Source organism: Ranitomeya imitator, chromosome 1 (assembly GCF_032444005.1).
Source record: "Ranitomeya imitator isolate aRanImi1 chromosome 1, aRanImi1.pri, whole genome shotgun sequence".
NCBI lineage: Eukaryota > Metazoa > Chordata > Amphibia > Anura > Dendrobatidae > Ranitomeya > Ranitomeya imitator.
In genome coordinates this window covers 185,980,062-186,001,369 of record NC_091282.1, presented here as the reverse complement: position 1 = coordinate 186,001,369, position 21,308 = coordinate 185,980,062, and the positions used below count along the sequence as shown (strand labels likewise).

At 42.5% G+C, this 21,308-nt stretch overlaps 1 protein-coding gene across 1 annotated transcript in view; it reads left to right on the top strand.

Moving 5' to 3' along the window:
* LOC138658809 (zinc finger ZZ-type and EF-hand domain-containing protein 1-like) overlaps positions 1–21,308 on the top strand; it is a 280,359-nt gene that overhangs the window by 148,799 nt on the left and 110,252 nt on the right. The window contains exons 24-25 of the mRNA XM_069745866.1: positions 1,055–1,256; positions 16,417–16,550. Of these exons, the coding sequence (XP_069601967.1) occupies positions 1,055–1,256; positions 16,417–16,550 (336 nt within the window). The remainder of the gene's footprint in view (positions 1–1,054; positions 1,257–16,416; positions 16,551–21,308) is intronic.

Here is a 21,308-nt window from a genome sequence, read left to right as displayed (position 1 = left end):
AAGTGCAAATGCAAGGGGAAATGGTTAATAATCTTATTCACAGATCCCCTTCATGTAGATAATTTATTGGTGATATTCTGTGAGCTCTTAGCACTACCCAGCCATACTAGTCAAAGTAAGTCTTGATAAAATGTAGAAAAGTTGCTCAAACAATTTTACCCATTTGTGTAGAAGGAAAGCTCACCTGTCACCAATATCTCTTTTACGAGTGGTATCAATGGTGTAAATCGGTAAATGGCGTATTGAGAAAAAAAACATTTTTTTGGCAACCTCAACATTGCAATAAAATGCTTTGTATCGACCCTGAAATGGTATGCATAAAAACATCAGCTCAAGTTGCAAAAAATAAACCACCACCCAGACCCAGATCCTGGAAAATGGAGATGCTACTGGTCTTAAAAAATGGCGACATAAGCGAAAAATAGGTAAATAATGACAAATTTTGGATTTTTTTTCACCTCTTTAATAATAATAATAATAATAATAATAATAATAAAGCCTATCCATGTTTGGTAATTGTGTACTTGTACTGGCCTAGCATTTAGTGAACATGGTAAATAAAACAAATTGTGGAATGACACTTTTTTGCAGTTTTAAGCACTTGAAAAATAAAAAAGAATAAAAGTTAATGCTCTGGGAAGAAGTGGAATAAAAAACAAAAGAGCAAGGTCATGAAGGAGTAAATCTAAGGGGCCACATTTTTGATCTTGCCTTTAAGGCCGTACTGTTGAAATATAACAATGAGGAGCTGGCAGTGTGTGGCGATAGGCACCATCAGAACGCCCTTCCTCTTCAGCACCCCTATTTATGTCCTGCACCAGGTGACTGCACAGGACTCCCTCTTTCCCCACTCACTGTTTTGCGGATGTTTAGTGCATACTATAATACTTGTTAGTACAATGAGAACATCGCATTGAAGCTATTATTTCCATCCTTCTGTTATAATGACAGGTTTTCTAGAAGGCTGGATTATAAGAATTTTCAGGCATAGTCTAAATATTTATACAGAGTATTGTATACTATAGCAATGTATTGTAATTTTTTTTTCTTTCAGAAAGTAACTTTCAAGGCTGGTCCACAACTTCAATTTTTGTTCTTTTCGGACAGTAGCAACAATGAATGGGGTTTTAAGTTTACAGTGACTGCATTCGGCCTGCCAGATATTGCCCTGTCTTGGAGTTCAGATTTACAGATACTTGTTGCACGCTTAATGGGCCGTCTTGCCTCCCGGTCTATGGCGATGAAGTCCTCATGTGGTAAGAAATTCCTGTTCCTAAGGTCACTTTAACAGTCATAGTTTGTGTTAATATCTATAAGCCAAAACCAATTATGAAACCAACAGAGAAAAAGCATGGTGGAAAGATCTATGCCTTTTCCAAATTTTGGCCATGTTTCTGGCTGTAGCTTGTGCTAAGTCATTAACTGAAATAGTTTGTGTAAAAGCAGCCTTCTTATGTCTGTCTACAACTTTTGTGTGTTATACATATACATTTTAATTATGCTAACTAGAAAAATGCATTTGTTCGAATATAGAAAGAGTTAGTCATAATTTTTTTTTTTTTTGCTGTAAAATATCATTATTTTCTCAAGTAACAGTTGCCCTGACACAAAGTAAATTAATTATTCTTCAGCTTTCCTTCATGGCAAAAATTTGTGTTTCTATATTATGTGTGTATATGTACATAGTACACCCACTTTTGAAAAGTGAGGTTTTTATCAATATCTCACTGAACACAAGAATAACTTCCAAAAATTTCAGAAGACTGAGTTCCACTAATTAATATTTAATATAACTCATTACAAAAGCTTTAGTTTTATTCAAATTCGTTAGTGGAATAATGAATACACCCCACATCCAAAACAACTACATCTAGTATTTCGTATGACTTCCATGATGTGTAAGAACACCACCAAGTCTTATAAGCATGGAATGAACTAGTTGGTCGGATATTGCAACATCTATCTTAATCCATTCTTCAAGAACAACCTCTTTTAGAGCCTGGATGCTGGATGGAGAGTGAAGATCATCTTGTCTCGTCAGAACTCTCCATAGGTGTTCAGTTGGGTCCAGTTCAGGAGACATACTTGGCCACTGACTCACTTTCACCCTGTTCTTGAGAAATACAGGTCCTTCTCAAAAAATTAGCATATAGTGTTAAATTTCATTATTTACCATAATGTAATGATTACAATTAAACTTTCATATATTATAGATTCATTATCCACCAACTGAAATTTGTCAGGTCTTTTATTGTTTTAATACTGATGATTTTGGCATACAACTCCTGATAACCCAAAAAACCTGTCTCAATAAATTAGCATATTTCACCCATCCAATCAAATAAAAGTGTTTTTTAATAACAAACAAAAAAACCAACAAATAATAATGTTCAGTTATGCACTCAATACTTGGTCGGGAATCCTTTGGCAGAAATGACTGCTTCAATGCGGCGTGGCATGGAGGCAATCAGCCTGTGACACTGCTGAGATGTTATGGAGGCCCAGGATGCTTCAATAGCGGCCTTAAGCTCATCCAGAGTGTTGGGTCTTGCGTCTCTCAACTTTCTCTTCACAATATCCCACAGATTCTCTATGGGGTTCAGGTCAGGAGAGTTGGCAGGCCAATTGAGCACAGTAATACCATGGTCAGTAAACCATTTACCAGTGGTTTTGGCACTGTGAGCAGGTGCCAGGTCGTGCTGAAAAATGAAATCTTCATCTCCATAAAGCATTTCAGCCGATGGAAGCATGAAGTGCTCCAAAATCTCCTGATAGCTAGCTGCATTGACCCTGCCCTTGATGAAACACAGTGGACCAACACCAGCAGCTGACATGGCACCCCACACCATCACTGACTGTGGGTACTTGACACTGGACTTCAGGCATTTTGGCATTTCCTTCTCCCCAGTCTTCCTCCAGACTCTGGCACCTTGATTTCTGAATGACATGCAAAATTTGCTTTCATCAGAAAAAAGTACTTGGGACCACTTAGCAACAGTCCAGTGCTGCTTCTCTGTAGCTCAAAAGTGGCTTTACCTGGGGAATGCGGCACCTGTAGCCCATTTCCTGCACACGCCTGTGCACGGTGGCTCTGGATGTTTCCACACCAGACTCAGTCCACTGCTTCCTCAGGTTCCCCAAGGTCTGGAATCGGTCCTTCTCCACAATCTTCCTCAGGGTCCGGTCTCCTCTTCTCGTTGTACAGCGTTCTCTGCCACATTGTTTCCTTCCAACAGACTTACCATTGAGGTGCCTTGATACAGCACTCTGGGAACAGCCTATTTGTTGAGAAATTTCTTTCTGGGTCTTACCCTCTTGCTTGAGGGTGTCAATGATGGCCTTCTTGACATCTGTCAGGTCGCTAGTCTTACCCATGATGGGGGTTTTGAGTAATGAACCAGGCAGGGAGTTTATAAAAAGCCTCAGGTATCTTTTGCATGTGTTTAGAGTTAATTAGTTGATTCAGAAGATTAGGGTAATAGGTCGTTTAGAGAACCTTTTCTTGATATGCTAATTTATTGAGACAGGTTTTTTGGGTTATCAGGAGTTGTATGCCAAAATCATCAGTATTAAAACAATAAAAGACCTGACAAATTTCAGTTGGTGGATAATGAATCTATAATATATGAAAGTTTAATTGTAATCATTACATTATGGTAAATAATGAAATTTAACACTATATGCTAATTTTTTGAGAAGGACCTGTACATCAGATGTGTGTTTTGGATCATTGTTTTGTTGGATAAGTTCACGTGTGCCAAGTGCACGGAGTGATGGTAGCATCTTCTCTTTCAATATAATGCAGTACATAAATGAAATGTACCTTCCCAATACCAGCTGCACTCATGCTGCCACCACCATGTTTCATTGTAGGCTCCATGCATTTTTCTAAAGTCATTTTTATAAGTGAATAGTGCCAACAGTGAAGTGAACCATGCAGTGCCCTTATGTGGGGCTGCAGGAGTGCTGCTGGCATCGGGGAGTTTCTATGAAACATCAGTCTTGTAAAAATTTTGGAAATTGTTTTTGTATTCATTGAGAGATTGATTAAAATCATACATTTCACAAGGGGCATACTCATTTATGCTGAGCATTATATACACAGTGGCATGTAAAAGTTTAAGCACCAATGGTCAAAATTGATGTTATTGTGAGCAGTTAAGCACATTGAAGATTAAATGATCTTTAAAAGGCCTAAAGTTAAAGATGACACATTTCCTTCGTATTTTAGAGAACAAATGTATATTTTAATCTTTTACATTTTAAAAATTACAAAAGGGAAAATGGGCCTATAAAAAAGTTTAATGGTTATTACCCAGTAACACCCCCTTTTGCAAGTATCACAGCTTGCAAGTGCTTTTTGTAGCCAGCCAAGAGTCTTTCAATTCTTGTTTTGAGGGATTTTCATCCATTCTTCCAGTTCTGTGAGATTCCTGGGTCATCTTGCATGCGCTGATATTTTGTGGTCTAGCCACTAATTTTCAGTGATGTTCAGATCAGGGGACAGTGAGGGCCATTGCAAAAGCTTCAGCTTGTACCTTTTGATGTAGTCTATTGTGAAGTGTGTTTAGGATCATTATCCATTTGTAGAAGCCATCATCTTTTCAACTTCAGCTTTTTTGACAGATGGTATTATGTTTGCATCAATTTGATGAAATTTAATTGAATCCTTTCTTCTCTCTACTCGTGAAATATTCCTGTGCCATTGGCTGCAACACAATTCCAAAGTATAATTGATCCACCCCCATGTTTAATGGTTGGCGAGGTGTTCTATTCCTGAAATTCTGTGCCCTTTTTCCCCACACATCTTTGATCATTGTGGCCAAATACTTTTATTTTAACCTCATTGGTCCACAGGAATTATTGTCATAATGCATCAGGCTTGTTTAGATGTTCCTTTGCATACTTCTGACATTGAATTTTATGCTGAGGATGCAGGAGAGGTTTTCGTCTGATAACTCTCCCATGAAGGCCATATTTGTGCAGGTGTCTCTGAAAAATAGAACCATGTACCGCAACTCCAGAGTCTGCCAAATCTGTCTGATGGTCTTTTGCAGTCAAGCAGAGGTCATAATTTGCCTCTAGCAATCCTACGAGCAGCTCACTGAAATTTTGGTTGGTCTTCCAGACCTTATCTTGACCTACCCCTCTTCCTGTTAACTGCCATTTCTTAATTACATTTCGAATTAAGGAAAGGGCAACTTGAAAATACTTAGGTATCTTCTTATAGCCTTCTCCTTTGTGGGCCTCCATTTTCATTTTCAGAGTGCTAGGCAGTTGCTGAGAAGAATCCATCGCTTCAAACCACATATCCAAGCCCTTTCCACTTCCTGTCGACTTCAACTCAAAAATATTTCACAAATCCGTTCATTCCTCAACCATGAATCTGCAAAAACCCTAGTCCATGCCCTCCTCATCTCTCGCCTTGACTACTGCAACCTCCTGCTCTGTGGCCTCCCCTCTAACACTCTCGCACCCCTCCAATCTATTCTAAACTCTGCTGTCCGTCTAATCCACCTGTCCCCCCGCTATTACCCGGTCTCTCCCCTCTGTCAATCCCTTCACTGGCTCTCCATTGCCCAGAGTCCACTACAAAACCCTAACCATGACGTACAAAGCCATCCACAACCTGTCTCCTCCATACATCTGTGACCTCGTCTCCCGGTACTTACTTACACGCAACCTCCGATCCTCACAAGATCTCCTTCTCTACTCCCCTCTTATCTCCTCTTCCCACAATCGTATACAAGATTTCTCTCGCGTATCACCCCTACTCTGGAACCCTCTACCACAACACATCAGACTCTCACCTACCATCGAAACCTTCAAAAAGAACCTGAAGACCCATCTCTTCCGTCAAGCCTACAACCTGCACTAACCACCGATCGACCAAACCGCTGCATGACCAGCTCTATCCTCACCTACTGTATTCTCACCCATCCCTTGTAGATTGTGAGCCGTCGCGGGCAGGGTCCTCACTCCTCCTGTACCAGTTATGACTTGTATTGTTTAACATTATTGTACTTGTTTTTATTATGTATACCCCTCCTCACATGTAAAGCGCCATGGAATAAATGGCGCTATAACAATAAATAATAATAATAATAATCGCTGCTGTTTTATGGGAGGCTGGGTTTTTATAAAGCTGGGAAATTTGCAAACAATGATAGTGAACAAGCCATAACCCTAACAGGCTAATTAACCCCTTAATCCCATATGACGTACTATCCCGTCGAGGTGACCTGGGACTTAATTCCCAGTGACTGGATAGTACGTCATATGCGATCGGCTGCGCTCACGCGGGGAGCGCGGCCGGGTGTCAGCTGACTATCTCAGCTGACATCCCGCACTATATGCCAGGAGCGGTCACGGTCCGCCCCTGGCACATTAACCCCCGGAACACTACGATCAAACATGATCGCAGCTATTCGGCGGTACATGGGAGCATCGCGCGGGGAGGGGGCTCCCTGCGTGCTTCCCTGAGACCCTCGGTACAAGGCGATGTGCTCACCTTGTACCGAGCGTCTCCTTCCTGCAGGCCGTGGATCCAAAATGGCCGCGGGGCTACATCCGGGTCCTGCAGGGAGGTGGCTTACCAGCGCCTGCTCAGAGCAAGCGCTGGTAAGCCTGCAGCCCTGCATGTCAGATCGCTCAAAAAAAAAAAAAAAATTCATGAATAGCTGGTTTTTGGTCATTCTGCCTCACAAATATCGGAATAAAAAGCGATCAAAAAATGTCACGTGCCCAAAAATGTTACCAATAAAAGCGTCAACTCGTCCCGCAAAAAAGAACTCGTATGACTCTGTGTACCAAAATATGGAAACATTATAGCTCTCAAAATGTGGAGATGCAAAAACTATTTTTTGCAATAAAAAGCGTCTTTTAGTCTGTGACGGCAGTCAATCATAAAAATCCGCTAAAAAAACGCTATAAATAGTAAATTAAACCCCCCTTCATCACCCCCTTAGTTAGGGAAAAATAATAAAATTCTAAAAATGTATTTCAATTTTCCTGTTAGGATTAGGGGTAGGGTTAGGATTAGGGCTAGGGTTAGGGCTAGATTTAGGGTTAGTGCAAGGGTTAGGGCTAGGGTTGGGGCTAGGGTTAGGGTTTCAGTTAGAATTGGGAGTTTCCACTGTTTAGGCACATCAGGAGCTCTCCAAACGCGACATGGCGTCCGATCTCAATTCCAGACAATTCTGCGTTGAAAAAGTAAAACAGTGCTCCTTCCCTTCCTGCTCTCCCATGCGCCCAAACAGGGGTTTACCCAAACATATGGGGTATCGGCGTACTCAGGACAAATTGGACAACAACTTTTGGGGTCCAATTTCTCTTGTTAACCATGGGAAAATAAAAATTTGGAGGGCTAAAAAAAACATTTTTGTGGGAAAAAAATTATTTTTTATTTTCACGGCTCTGCGTTATAAACTGTAGTGAAACACTTGGGGGTTCAAAGTTCTCACAAAACATCTAGATAAGTTCCTTGGGGATCTAGTTTCCGATATGGGGTCACTTGTGGGGGGGTTTCTACTGTTTAGTTACATCAGGGGCTCTGCAAATGCAAAGTGACGCCTGCAGACCAATCCATCGAAGTCTGCATTCCAAATTGCGCTCCTACCCTTCTGAGCTCTGTCATGCACCCAAACGGTGGTTCCCCCCCACATATGGGATATCAGCGTACTCCAGACAAATTGGACAACAACTATTGGTGTCCAATTTCTCCAGTTACCCTTGGGAAAATACAAAACTGGGGGCTAAAAAATAATTTTTGTGGGAAATAAAATAATTTTTATTTTCACGGCTCTGTTATAAACTGTATTGAAACACTTGGGGGTTCAAAGCTCTCACCACACATCTAGATAAGTTTCTTAGGGGGTCTACTTTCCAAAATGGTGTCACTTTTTGGGGGGGGTTCAATGTTTAGGCACATTAGGGCTCTCCAAACGCTGCATGGCGTCCCATCTCAATTCAAGTCAATTTTGCATTGAAAAGTCAAATGGCGCTCCTTCCCTTCTGAGCTCTGCCATGCGCCCAAACAGTGGTTTACCCCCACATATGGGCTATCGGCGTACTCAGGACAAATTGTACAACTTTTGGGGTCCATTTTCTCCTGTTACCCGTGGTAAAATAAAACAAATTGGAGCTGAAGTAAATTTTGTGTGAAAAAAAGTTAAATGTTCATTTTTATTTAACCCCTTCCCGACCTTTGACGCATACGCTGCGTCATGAAAGTCGGTGCCATTCCGACCCATGACGCAGCATATGCGTCATGGAAAGATCGCGTCCCTGCAGGCCGGGTGAAAGGGTTAACTCCCATTTCACCCGATCTGCAGGGACAGGGGGAGTGGTAGTTTAGCCCAGGGGGGGTGGCTTCACCCCCTCGTGGCTACGATCGCTCTGATTGGCTGTTGAAAGTGAAACTGCCAATCAGAGCGATTTGTAATATTTCACCTAAAAAACTGGTGAAATATTACAATCCAGCCATGGCCGATGCTGCAATATCATCGGCCATGGCTGGAAACACTTATGTGCACCCACCCCACCCCTCCGATCGCCCCCCCAGCCCCCCGATCTGTGGTCCGCTCCCCTCCGTCCTGTGCTCCGCTCCCCCGTCCTCCTGTCCGCTTCCCCGTGCACCAATCACACCCCCTGTGCTGCAATCAAACCCCCCCGCACTCCGATCCCCCCCCCGCACACAGCGACCCCCCCCGCTCTCCGATCCCCCCCCCGCACACAGCGATCCCTCACCCCGTGCTCCAATCCTTCCCCGTGCTCCAATCCTCCCTCCCGTGTTCCGATCCACCCCCCCCCATGATCCGATCCACCCCCCCGTGCTCCGACGCCCCCCCCCGTGCCCTGATCTCCCCCCCCTTATACTTACCTGGCCGCCCGAGGTCCGTCCGTCTTCTTTCCTGGGCGCCGCCATCTTCCAAAATGGCGGGCGCATGTGCAGTGCGCCCGCCGAATCTGCCGGCCGGCAGATTCGTTCCAGAGTGAATTTTGATCACTGAGATATATCCTATCTCAGTGATCAAAATAAAAAAAATAGTAAATGACCCCCCCCTTTGTCACCCCCATAGATAGGGACAATAAAAAAAATAAAGAATTTTTTTTTTTTTCACTAAGGTTGGGGTAAGAACTAGGGTTAGGGTTAGGGTTAGGGGTAGGGTTAGGGTTAGGGTTAGGGGTAGGGTTAGGGGTAGGGGTAGGGTTAGGGCTAGGGTTAGGGGTAGGGTTAGGGCTAGGGTTAGGGTTAGGGTTAGGGGTAGGGTTAGGGCTAGGGTTAGGGTTTCGGTATGTGCACACGTATTCTGGTCCTATGCGGATTTTTCCGCAGCGGATTTGAAAAATCCACAGTGCTAAACCGCTGCCGATTTATCGTGGATTTACCGCGGTTTTTCTGCGCATTTCACTGCGGTTTTACAACTGCGATTTTCTATTGGAGCAGTTCTAAAACCGCTGCGGAATCCGCAGAAAGAAGTGACATGCTGCGGAATGTAAACCGCTGCGTTTCCGTGCAGTTTTTCCGCAGCATGTGTACAGCGATTTTTGGTTCCCATAGGTTCACATTGAACTGTACACTCATGGGAAACTGCTGCGGATCCGCAGCGTTTTCCGCAGCGTGTGCACATACCTTTAGAATTAGGCTATGTGCACACGGTGTGGATTGGCCGCTGCGGATTCGCAGCAGTGTTCCATCGGGTTTACAGTACCATGTAAACATATGGAAAACCAAATCCGCTGTGCCCATGGTGCAGAAAATACCGCGCGGGAACGCTGCGTTGTATTTTCCGCAGCATGCCAATTCTTTGTGCGGATTCCGCAGCGTTTTACACCTGTTCCTCAATAGGAATTCACAGGTGAAATCCGCACAAAAAACACTGGAAATCCACGGTAAATCCACAGGTAAAACGCAGTGCCTTTTACCCGCGGATTTTTCAAAAATGATGCTGAAAAATCTCATACGAATCCGCAACGTTGGCACATAGCCTTAGAGTTGGGTTGGAATTAGGGTTGTGGTTAGGGTTAGGGGTGTGTTGGGGTTAGGGTTGTGGTTAGGGGAGTGTTGGGGTTAGGGTTGTGATTAGGGTTACGGCTACAGTTGGGATAAGGGTTAGGGGTGTGTTGGAGGTAGAATTGAGGGGTTTCCACTGTTTAGGCACTTCAGGGGGTCTCCAAACGCAACATGGCGCCACCATTGATTCCAGCCAATCTTGTATTCAAAAATTCAAATGGTGCTCCCTCACTTCCGAACCCCGACGTGTGCCCAAACAGTGGTTTACCCCCACATATGGGGTACCAGCATACTCAGGACAAACTGCGCAACAATTACTGGGGTCCAATTTCTCCTGTTACCCTTGAGAAAATAAAAAATTGCTTGCTAAAACATCATTTTTGAGGAAAGAAAAATGATTTTTTATTTTCACGGCTCTGCGTTGTAAACGTCTGTGAAGCACTTGGGGGTTCAAAGTGCTCACCACATATCTAGATAAGTTCCTTGGGGGGTCTAGTTTCCAAAATGGGGTCACTTGTGGGGGGTTTCTACTGTTTAGGCACACCAGGGGCTCTGCAAACGCAACGTGACGCCCGCAGACCATTCCATCAAAGTCTGCATTTCAAAAGTCACTACTTCCCTTCTGAGCCCCCACGTGTGCCCAAACAGTGGTTTACCCCCACACATGGGGCATCAGCGTACTCAGGAGAAACTGGACAACAACTTTTGTGGTCCAATTTCTCCTGTAACCCTTGGGAAAATAAAAAATTCTGGGCTAAAAAATTATTTTTGAGGAAAGAAAACGTATTTATTATTTTCACGGCTCTGCGTTATAAACTTCTGTAAAGCACTTGGGGGTTGAAAGTGCTCACCACACATCTAGATAAGTTCCTTTGGGGGTCTAGTTTCCAAAATGGGGTCACTTGTGGGGGGTTTCTACTGTTTAGCCACATCAGGGGCTCTGCAAACGCAACGTGACGCCCGCAGAGCATTCCATCAAAGTCTGCATTTCAAAACGTCACTACTTCACTTCCGAGCCCCAGCATGTGCCTAAACAGTGGTTTACCCCCACATATGGGGTATCAGCGTACTCAGGAGAAACTGGACAACAACTTTTGGGGTCAAATTTCTCCTGTTACCCTTGGGAAAATAAAAAATTGCGGGCTAAAATTCATTTTTGAGAAAATAATTTTTTTTTTTTATTTTCATGGCTCTGCGTTATAAACTTCTGTGAAGCACTTGAGGGTTCAAAGTGCTCACTACACATCTAGATTAGTTCCTTTGGGGGTCTAGTTTCCAAAATGGGGTAATTTGTGGGGGATCTCCAATGTTTAGGCACACAGGGGCTCTCCAAACGCGACATGGTGTCCGCTAATGATTGGAGATAATTTTCCATTTAAAAAGCCAAATGGCGTGCCTTCCCTTCTGAGCCCTGCCGTGCGCCCAAACAGTGGTTTACCCCCACATATGGGGTATCTGCATACTCAGGACAAACTGGACAACAACATTTGTGGTCCAATTTCTCCTATTACCATTGGCAAAATAGGAAATTCCAGGCTAAAAAATCATTTTTGAGAAAAGAAAAATTATTTTTTATTTTCATGGCTCTGCATTATAAACTTCTGTGAAGCACCTGGGGGTTTAAAGTGCTCAGTATGCATCTAGATAAGTTCCTTGGGGGGTCTAGTTTCCAAAATGGGGTCACTTGTGGGGGAGCTCCATTGCATAGGCACACAGGGGCTCTCCAAATGCGACATGGTGTCCGCTAACAATTGGAGCTAATTTTCCATTCAAAAAGTTAAAAGGCGCGCCTTCCCTTCCGAGCCCTGCCGTGTGCCCAAACAGTGGTTTACCCCCACATATGAGGTATCGGCGTACTCGGGAGAAATTGCTCAACAAATTTTAGGATCCATTTTATCCTATTGCCCATGTGAAAATGAAAAAATTGAGGCGAAAATAAATTTTTTGTGAAAAAAAAGTACTTTTTCATTTTTACGGATCAATTTGTGAAGCACCTGAGGGTTTAAAGTGCTCACTAGGCATCTAGATAAGTTCCTTGGGGGGTCCAGTTTCCAAAATGGGGTCACTTGTGGGGGAGCTCCAATGTTTAAGCACACAGGGTCTCTCCAAACGCGACATGGTGTCCGCTATCGATGGAGATAATTTTTCATTCAAAAAGTCAAATGGCGCTCCTTCCCTTCCGAGCCTTACCATGTGCCCAAACAGTGGTTTACCCCCACATGTGAAGTATCGGTGTACTCAGGAGAAATTGCCAAACAAATTTTAGGATCCATTTTATCCTGTTGTCCATGTGAAAATGAAAAAATTGAGGCTAAAAGAATTTTTTTGTGAAAAAAAAGTACTTTTTCATTTTTACGGATCAATTTGTGAAGCACCTGGGGGTTTAAAGGGCTCACTATGCATCTATATAAGTTCCTTGGGGCGTCTAGTTTCCAAAATGGGGTCACTTGTGGGGGAGCTCCAATTTTTAGGCACACGGGGGCTCTCCAAATGTGACATGGTGTCCGCTAAAGAGTGCAGCCAATTTTTCATTCAAAAAGTCAAATGGCGCTCCTTCCCTTCCAAGCCCTGCCGTGCGCCCAAACAGTGGTTTACCCCCACATATGAGATATCAGCGTACTCAGGACAAATTGGACAACAACGTACGTGGTTCAGTTTCTCCTTTTACCATTGGGAAAATAAAAAAATTGTTGCTGAAAAATCATTTTTGTGACTAAAAAGTTAAATGTTCATTTTTTCCTTCCATGTTGCTTCTGCTGCTGTGAAGCACCTGAAGGGTTAATAAACTTCTTGAATGTGGTTTTGTGCACCTTGAGGGGTGCAGTTTTTAGAATGGTGTCACTTTTGGGTATTTTCAGCCATATAGACCCCTCAAACTGACTTCAAATGTGAGGTGGTCCCTAAAAAAAATGGTTTTGTAAATTTCGTTGTAAAAATGAGAAATCGCTGGTCAAATTTTAACCCTTATAACTTCCTAGCAAAAAAAAATTTTGTTTCCAAAATTGTGCTGATGTAAAGTAGACGTGTGGGAAATGTTATTTATTAACTATTTTGTGTCACATAACTCTCTGGTTTAACAGAATAAAAATTCAAAATGTGAAAATTGCGAAATTTTCAAAATTTTCGCCAAATTTCCGTTTTTATCACAAATAAACACAGAATTTATTGACCTAAATTTACCACTAACATGAAGCCCAATATGTCACGAAAAAACAATCTCAGAACCGCTAGGATCCATTGAAGCGTTCCTGAGTTATTACCTCATGAAGGGACACTGGTCAGAATTGCAAAAAACGGCAAGGTCTTTAAGGTCAAAATAGGCTGGGTCATGAAGGGGTTAAACATTCCAAAAATTCCTGTGAAACACCTGAAGGGTTAATAAACTTCTTGAATGTGGTTTTGAGCACCTTGAGGGGTGCAGTTTATAGAATGGTGTCACACTTGGTTATGTTCTATCATATAGACCCCTCAAATGACTTCAAATGTGATGTGGTCCCTAAAAAAAAATGGTGTTGTAAAAATGAGAAATTGCTGGTCAACTTTTAACCCTTATAAATCCCTAACAAAAAAAAAATTAGTTCCAAAATTGTGCTGATGTAAAGTAGACATGTGTGAAATGTTACTTATTAAGTATTTTGTGTGACATATCTCTGTGATTTAAGGGCATAAAAATTCAGAGCTGGAAAATTGCACAATTTTCCAAATTTTCACCAAATTTCCGTTTTTTTTTCCACAAGTAAACGCAGGTAATATCAAAATTTTTTTACCACTATCATGAAATACAATGTGTCAGAATCATCAGGATCCGTGCAAGCGTTCCAGAGTTATAACCTCATAAAGTGACAGTGGTCAGAATTGTAAAAATTGGCCTGGTCATTAACGTGCAAACCACCCGTAGGGGTTAATGCCTGAAACCTTGGTCAAAATATTCTTACCACACACATCTCCAAGGTTGTCCAAACTTTGGCATCTGACCATTTACCTTTTTGTAATTTTTATCCCCTTAACGACCGCTGATACGCCTTTTAACGGCGGCAGATAAGGGTACTTATTGCTCAGCGCCACCTTTAACGGCGCTGAGCAATAAGGTTTTGCGCCCCCCAGTGTCGGAGAATCTCCGGGGTTTCGGCTACCGTCCCCACTGTTGCGATCGCTGTTATTCACAGTATAACAGCAACTGCAAAAAAAAAAGTCAAATTTCCCATTTATTTCCCTCTCCTCTGATATGATCTAGCACATTAGATGAGAGAGAGATTGGGGTCCACAGAGTTCCACCCCCCCCCCCCTCTCCCCCCCCCCCCCCGTACCTCAGGCACCATCAGTGTCTTCTAATGGGATGGTAAATCAAACCTCCCTTTATCACCCCCTTACTTAGGTAAAAGTCATAAATTTAAAAAAAGTGTTTATTTCCATTGGGGCTAGGGTAGGGGTTGGGGCTAGGATTGTGGTATTTGGGTTAGGGTTGTGGGGTTAAGGTTAAGGGTATGTTAGGGATTTGGTTAGGGCTGGAATTAGAATGAGGGGGTTTCCACTGTTTAGATACATCAGGAGGTCTCCAGATGTGACATGGCACTCACCATTGATTCCAGCCAATTTTGCGTTCAAAAAGTAAAACCGTGCTCCCTCCCTTCTGAGCCCTGTCATGCGCCCAAACAGTGGCTCTCCCCCACATAAGAGGAATCGGCGTACTCAGGAGAAATTGCACAGCAAATTTTGTGGTCCATTTTCTCCTGATACCCTTGTGAAAATAAAAAAATGTTGGTCTCAAAATACAATTTTTGTTAAACAGTAAAATGTTAATTTTTTTCCTTTCACATTGCTTTAGTTCTCGTGAAGCTCCTGAAGGGTTAATAAACTTCAAATGTGAGGTGGTCCCTAAAAAAATTGTTTTTGAAATTTTGCTGGAAAAATGAGAAATCGCTGGTCAAATTTTAACCCTTATAACATCCTAACAAAAAAAAATTTGTTTCCAAAATTGTGCTGATGTAAAGATAACATGTGGGAAATGTTATTTATTAACTATTTTGTGTGGCACGACTGATTAAGGCCATGTTCACACTTTGCGGCGTCCCTCTGCGGGTTCTCCCGCAGTGGATTTGATAAATCTGCAGGGCAAAACTGCTGCGGTTCTCCCTGCAGATTTATCGCGGTTTGTTCCGCGGTTTCCGCTGCGGGTTTCCACCTATACTATTGATGCTGCATATGCAGCAATATGCAGCATCAATAGTAATGTTAAAAATAATAAAAATTGGTTATACTCACCCTCTGATGTCCGGATCTCCTCGACGCTGCACCCGGCGGTCCGGTTCCAAAGATGCTATGCGAGAAGGACCTTCGTGACGTCACGGTCATGTGACCGCGACGTCACCGCAGGTCCTGGTCGCACAGGAACTCTGACCGGACGGCCGCGTGCAGCGCTGAGAGGTGAGTATAACATGATTTTTTATTCTTTTTTTTACCCCAAATATGGTTCCCAGGGCCTGGAGGAGAGTCTCCTCTCCTCCACCCCGGGTAGGAACCGCACATTAGCCGCTTACTTCCCGCAACGTGGGCACAGCACCATGCGGGAAGTAAGTGGTTCAATGCATTCCTATGGGTGCAGAATCGCAGCGATTCTGCACAAAGAAGTGACATGCTGCGGGTTTTAAACCGCTGCGTTTCTGCGCGGTTTTTCCCGCAGCATGTGCACAGTGGTTTGCAGTTTCCATAGGGTTTACATGTAAATGGAAACGCTATGGAAACTGCTGCGGACCCGCAGCATCAAAATCGCGGCGGTTCCGCGGTAAAAACCGCAAAGTGTGAACCCAGCCTTAAGGGCACAAAAATGTAAAGTTTGAAAATTGCAAAATTTTCAAAATTTTTGCCAAATTTCAGTTTATTTCATAAATAAGCGCAAGTCATATCGAAGAAATTTTGCCACTAACATGAAGTATGATATGTTACAAAAACAATCTTCGAATCACTGGGATCCGTTATAACCTCATAATGTGACAGTGGTCAGAATTGTAAAAATTGGCCCGATCATTAAGTACCAAACTGGCTGCGTCACTAAGGGGTTAAAATTTAAAAAATATACTTTATTTTGCCTAAAATACAAAGAAAACGTGTCATCTTTAACTTTAGGCCTTGTAGAGGTAATTTCATCTTCAACTTGCTTAAATGTTCACAGTAACAATAATTTATGATCAGGGGTGCCCAAACGCACAAGCCGCTGTATGTATATGCGTGCATGTGTGTGTGTATGTATGTACTTATATATATGTGTATATATATATATGTGTGTATATATATATATATATATATATATATATATATATATATATATATATATATATATATATTGTATTGCTCAGTATAAGTGAGTAAATATATATTTTTAATTGCATATATTTCCTTTATAGAATTGGGACCTGTTGCAGATTTGCCATCTGCAAAGATAACTTCAGTTGTTAGCTCTCCATTGTGGAAATCTGTATTTAGTAATCAGGTGTACATGGAAACAAAAGCAAACCTCCAAGAGCAAGGATGTTTTGAGGTATCGTACTTAATATTATTATTTTTGTCTAATAATTCCTTGTGTATTATGACTAAGTGATGCCTCCATTTAGTGACAATGTTTTCTGCTCCATATTATGCTGCAATGACAGAAATGTGTTATTACTGCTGCTCTAAAATATGTGGCTGACAGCCAGAAACCTAACCTGTTTCTACTAGATTGAAGAAGCTGTAGGGTATGTGCAGACGATCAGGAACTGGTAGCGCTTAGGATGCAGCGCATGTTCACTGTGTCCGAAGTGCTGCCGGTTATTGAACCCAGATGAATCCGGATGTGTCCACTGAACTGTGCGGATTCACCGCGTCCAATACATTGTATGGGTACAATTTCTGGAAAGACATGCCTCATTGTCCATCTCCGCAGGTGAGCAGTGGGCATCTCTGAACCTAAAGTGGGCATCTCTGAACCCAAAGTGGGCATGGGATGTCTTGAAATGGTGTGGCTATGTTTTAATTAGTTAGCTTCACAGAAGGGAAAAAGTAAATGCCTCTCAGAAGTTCTGTGGTTTATGCCCCGTTGGTTGAACAGACAATTTCCATCATAATTACTGGGCTCATAACTTTGTAACAGAGGGGCACAGAAAAAAAAGCAATTAGACAAGGTACTCAATTTAAAGGGAACATGTCATGCCTTTTTTAGCATGTAAACTGTCCACAGTGCGTTTAGTGATGCAGTGTTCATCACGAACACTTTTTTTTTTAAATTAAAATCTACTAATCATGTGCAAAAAGAACTTCATATAGTTATGTCATTCCTGCTCTTTTAGTCATAGGGGTATACTTCATTTTATTCAGTCATGGTTGTTGCTGCCCACACAATTTGAGTGATGTTTCCGAGGTTGCGCCAACGTCATTCAAATCTGGTTTGAAAAATCCCGTGATTGCACAGTGCATCGTTGTGCCACGTTTGCGCAGTGTTAATCGGGGAGCAGCGCATGCGGCTCTACGATGCACTGTGTAAGCACAGTATTTTTCAAAGCGGATTTGAGTGACGTCGTCGTAAACCCCTGGGAACATCATTCAAAATGTGTGGGTCACTAAGGCTAAGTTCACACTGGCGTTTGCCTGGTCTGCGTATGGCTGCGTACTTCCTCCCTTAAGCTCCTCCTACTTCCGCATGCATCCTCCTGCGTACCTATCTTTAACCCCTTTCTGACCTCGGACGGGATAGTATGTCTGAGGTCAGAACCCCCGCTTTGATGCGGGCTCCGGCAGTGAGCCTGCATCAAAGCTGGGACACATCAGCTGTTTTGAACGCAATTTGAAATAGCGATTCACCCGCCGCTATTAACTAGTTAAATGCTGCTGTCAAACGCAGACAGCGGCATTTAACCGGCACTTCCGGCCATCAGGCCGGAAATAAGCGCATCGCTGACCCCCGTCACATGATCGGGGGTCAGCGATGCTTCTGCATAGTATAACCATAGAGGTCCTTGAGACCTCTATGGTTACTGATGCCGGTTTACTGTGAGCGCCACCCTGTGGTCGGCGCTCATAGCAAGCCTGAATTTCAGCGACATAGCAGCGATCTGATGATCGCTGCTATGTAGCTGAGCCGATCGAGTTGTGCCAGCTTCTAGCCTCCCATGGAAGCTATTGAAGCATGGCAAAAGTTAAAAAAAAATAAATAAATAAAATAAAAAGTTTAAAAAAATGTGAACAAAATAAAAAATTCTAAAAGTTTAAATCACCCCCCCTTTTGCCCCATTCAAAATAATACAATAAAAAAAAAAATCAAACTTACACATATTTGGTATCGCCGCGTTCAGAATCGCCCGATCTATCAATACAAAAAAGCATTAACCTGATTGCTAAACAGCGTAGGGAGAAAAAAATGTGAAACTCCAGAATTAAGTTTTTTTTTGTTGCTGCAACATTGCATTAAAATGCAATAACGGGCGATCAAAAGATCATATCTACATAAAAGTGCTATCAATAAAAATATCAGCTTGGAACGCAAAAAATAAGTCGTCGCCTGACCCCAGATAACGAAAAATGGAGACGCTACGGGTATCGGAATTTTTTTTCACCACTTAGACAAAAGAGAACCTAGACCTGTTAGGTGTCTATGAACTCGTAATGACCTGGAGAATCATAATATCAGGTCAGATTTAGCATTTAGTGAACCTAGCAAAAAAGCCAAACAAAAAACAAGTGTGGGATTGCACTTTTTTTTGCAATTTCACCACACTTGGAATTTTTTTCCCATTTTCTAGTACACGACATGGTAAAGCCAATGATGTCGTTCAAAAGTACAACTCGACCCGCAAAAAATAAGCCCTCACATGGCTATATTGATGGGAAAAATAAAAAAGTTATGGTTCTGGGAAGGAGAAGAGCGAAATACGAACACAAAAAATCCCAAGGTCATGAACACACTGACATGCTTTGTATGCGGATGTTTCCGCATGCAGCATTTTCACGTGCCCGCCGACTGCACCGAAACGCAACTTTTTGCGTTCCTGTGTGGTCGGTGGGCACATCAAAACGCCGCATTCCTCCGCATACAATGCATGTCCCTGTGTGCCCAATGTTAAAGATAAGTACGTAAGTGGAGCTTAAGGGAGGAAGTACGCAGCCATACGCAGACCAACCAAACGCCAGTGTGAACCCGGTCTAACAGCGCACTGGGGACAGTTTACATGCTAAACAAGGACTCAACAGGTTCCCTTTAAATGGAAAAAATCTAATGACTGGTTCTATAATTGTTTGGATAGTCTTGAAATCCTGTGCAGCTAGCTGACTTGAAGTTAAGTTACACAGACACATGAAGTTTTAATCATGGTGTAATCACTGTAACGGCTCTTTCAGCCGCCCTTGGTGGTGCTGGAGAGTGATTACGGCAGCAATCAATATACTGGTAGCATCACTATTATCGCACCTTGGCACTTTCAGTGACAGCCTGCCTGCAGTGTGTGCAGAGCGAGCAGTCACTCAAAGGAGACCATGGTCATGAGTAAGACTGCCTAGTGCAGACGAAATGCGTCGACTGGGTCATGTAAATTTTTCTTTTGTATGCACTATATTTTCTTTTGAAAAAGAAAAGGAAAATCCTGTCCTGTTGAGCCGGACTCCGATGTTTTCTATTTTCCATATACAGATATATACCGTAATTGATATACAGTATAAATTCATAGAATTTAAAGAGGGTGTACTTTGTTTTTCCCGTGACTGTATAGGTTGTTTTGAGAGTGTATATTTTCTGCTATTTCTGCTATTCATTAGAGTGTCCAGAGTCTACTTGTTTTTAGCCTTTGCTTGAGTGGCTGTTACTAATAAGAGAAATCAAGTTTCTCACTATTTGTATGAGAAATTCAGCTCCTTATACACTGTGTGCAGAATTATTAGGCAAGTTGTATTTTAGAGGATTATTTTTATTATTGATCAACAACTATGTTCTCAATCAACCCAAAAGACTCATACATATCAAAGCTTTATAGAGTGTTTTTTTTTTTTAGTTTTGGCTATCTTAGGAGGATATCTGTTTGTGCAGGTAACTATTACTGTGCAGAATTATTAGGCAACTTACCGTAATAAAAACCAAATATATTCCCATCTCACTTATTTATTTTCACCAGGTAAACTAATATAACTGCACAAAATTTAGAAATAAGCATTTCTCACATGCAAAAACAAACCCCCCAAAATTAGTGACCAATATAGCCACCTTTCTTTATGACACTCAGCAGCCTTCCATCCAAAGATTCTGTCAGTTGCTGATCTGTTTACGACCAACATTGCGTGAAGCAGCCACCACAGCCTCCAGACACTGTTCCGAGAGGTGGACTGTTTTCCCTCCCTGTAGATCTGACATTTTATGAGGGACCACAGGTTCTCTATGGGGTTCAGATCATGTGAACAAGGGGTCCATGTCATTATTTTTTCTTCTTTGAGACCTTTACTGGCCAGCCACGCTGTGGAGTAGTTGGAGGCCTGTGATGGAGCATTGTCCTGCATGAAATCATGTTTTTCTTGAATTATACCGACTTCTTCCTGTACCACTGCTTGAAGAAGATGTTTTCCAGAAACTGGCAGTAGGTCTGGGAGTTGAGCTTCACTCCATCCTCAACCCGAAAAGGTCCCACAAGTTCATCTTTGATGATACCAGCCCATACCAGTACCCCATCTCCACCTTGCTGGCGTCTGAGTCGGAGTGGCGCTCTCTGCTCTTTACTGATCCAGCCTCTGGCCCATCCATCTGGTTCATCAAGAATCACTCTCATTTCATCAGTCCATAAAACTTTTGAAAAGTCAGTCTCAGGCTATGTGCACACGTTGCGGATTCTCTGCGGATCTGCAGCGTTTTTTGCAGTGCAGAAACGCTGCAGATCCGCAATTGATTTACAGTACAATGTAAATCAATGAGAAAAAAAAATGCTGTCCACACTTTGCGGAAAATCCGCTGCGGAAACGCTGCGGTTTAAAAGAAGTAGCATGTCACTACTTTTTTGTGAATCTGCAGCGTTTTTGTACCCATTCCATTATAGAAAACCGCAGGGGTAAAAAACGCAGCAAATCCGCAAGAAAAACGCACAAAAAACACGACAAATCCGCAAGTGCGTTTTCTGCCAAGAGAGGCAGAATCCGCACCAGAAATTCCTAAGCCTAATCCGCAACATGTGCACATAACCTTAAGATATTTCTTGGCCCAGTCTTGACGTTTTATCTTATGTTTCTTGTTCAAAGGTGGCCGTTTTTCAGCCTTCCTTACCTTGGCCATGTCCCTGAGTATCGCACA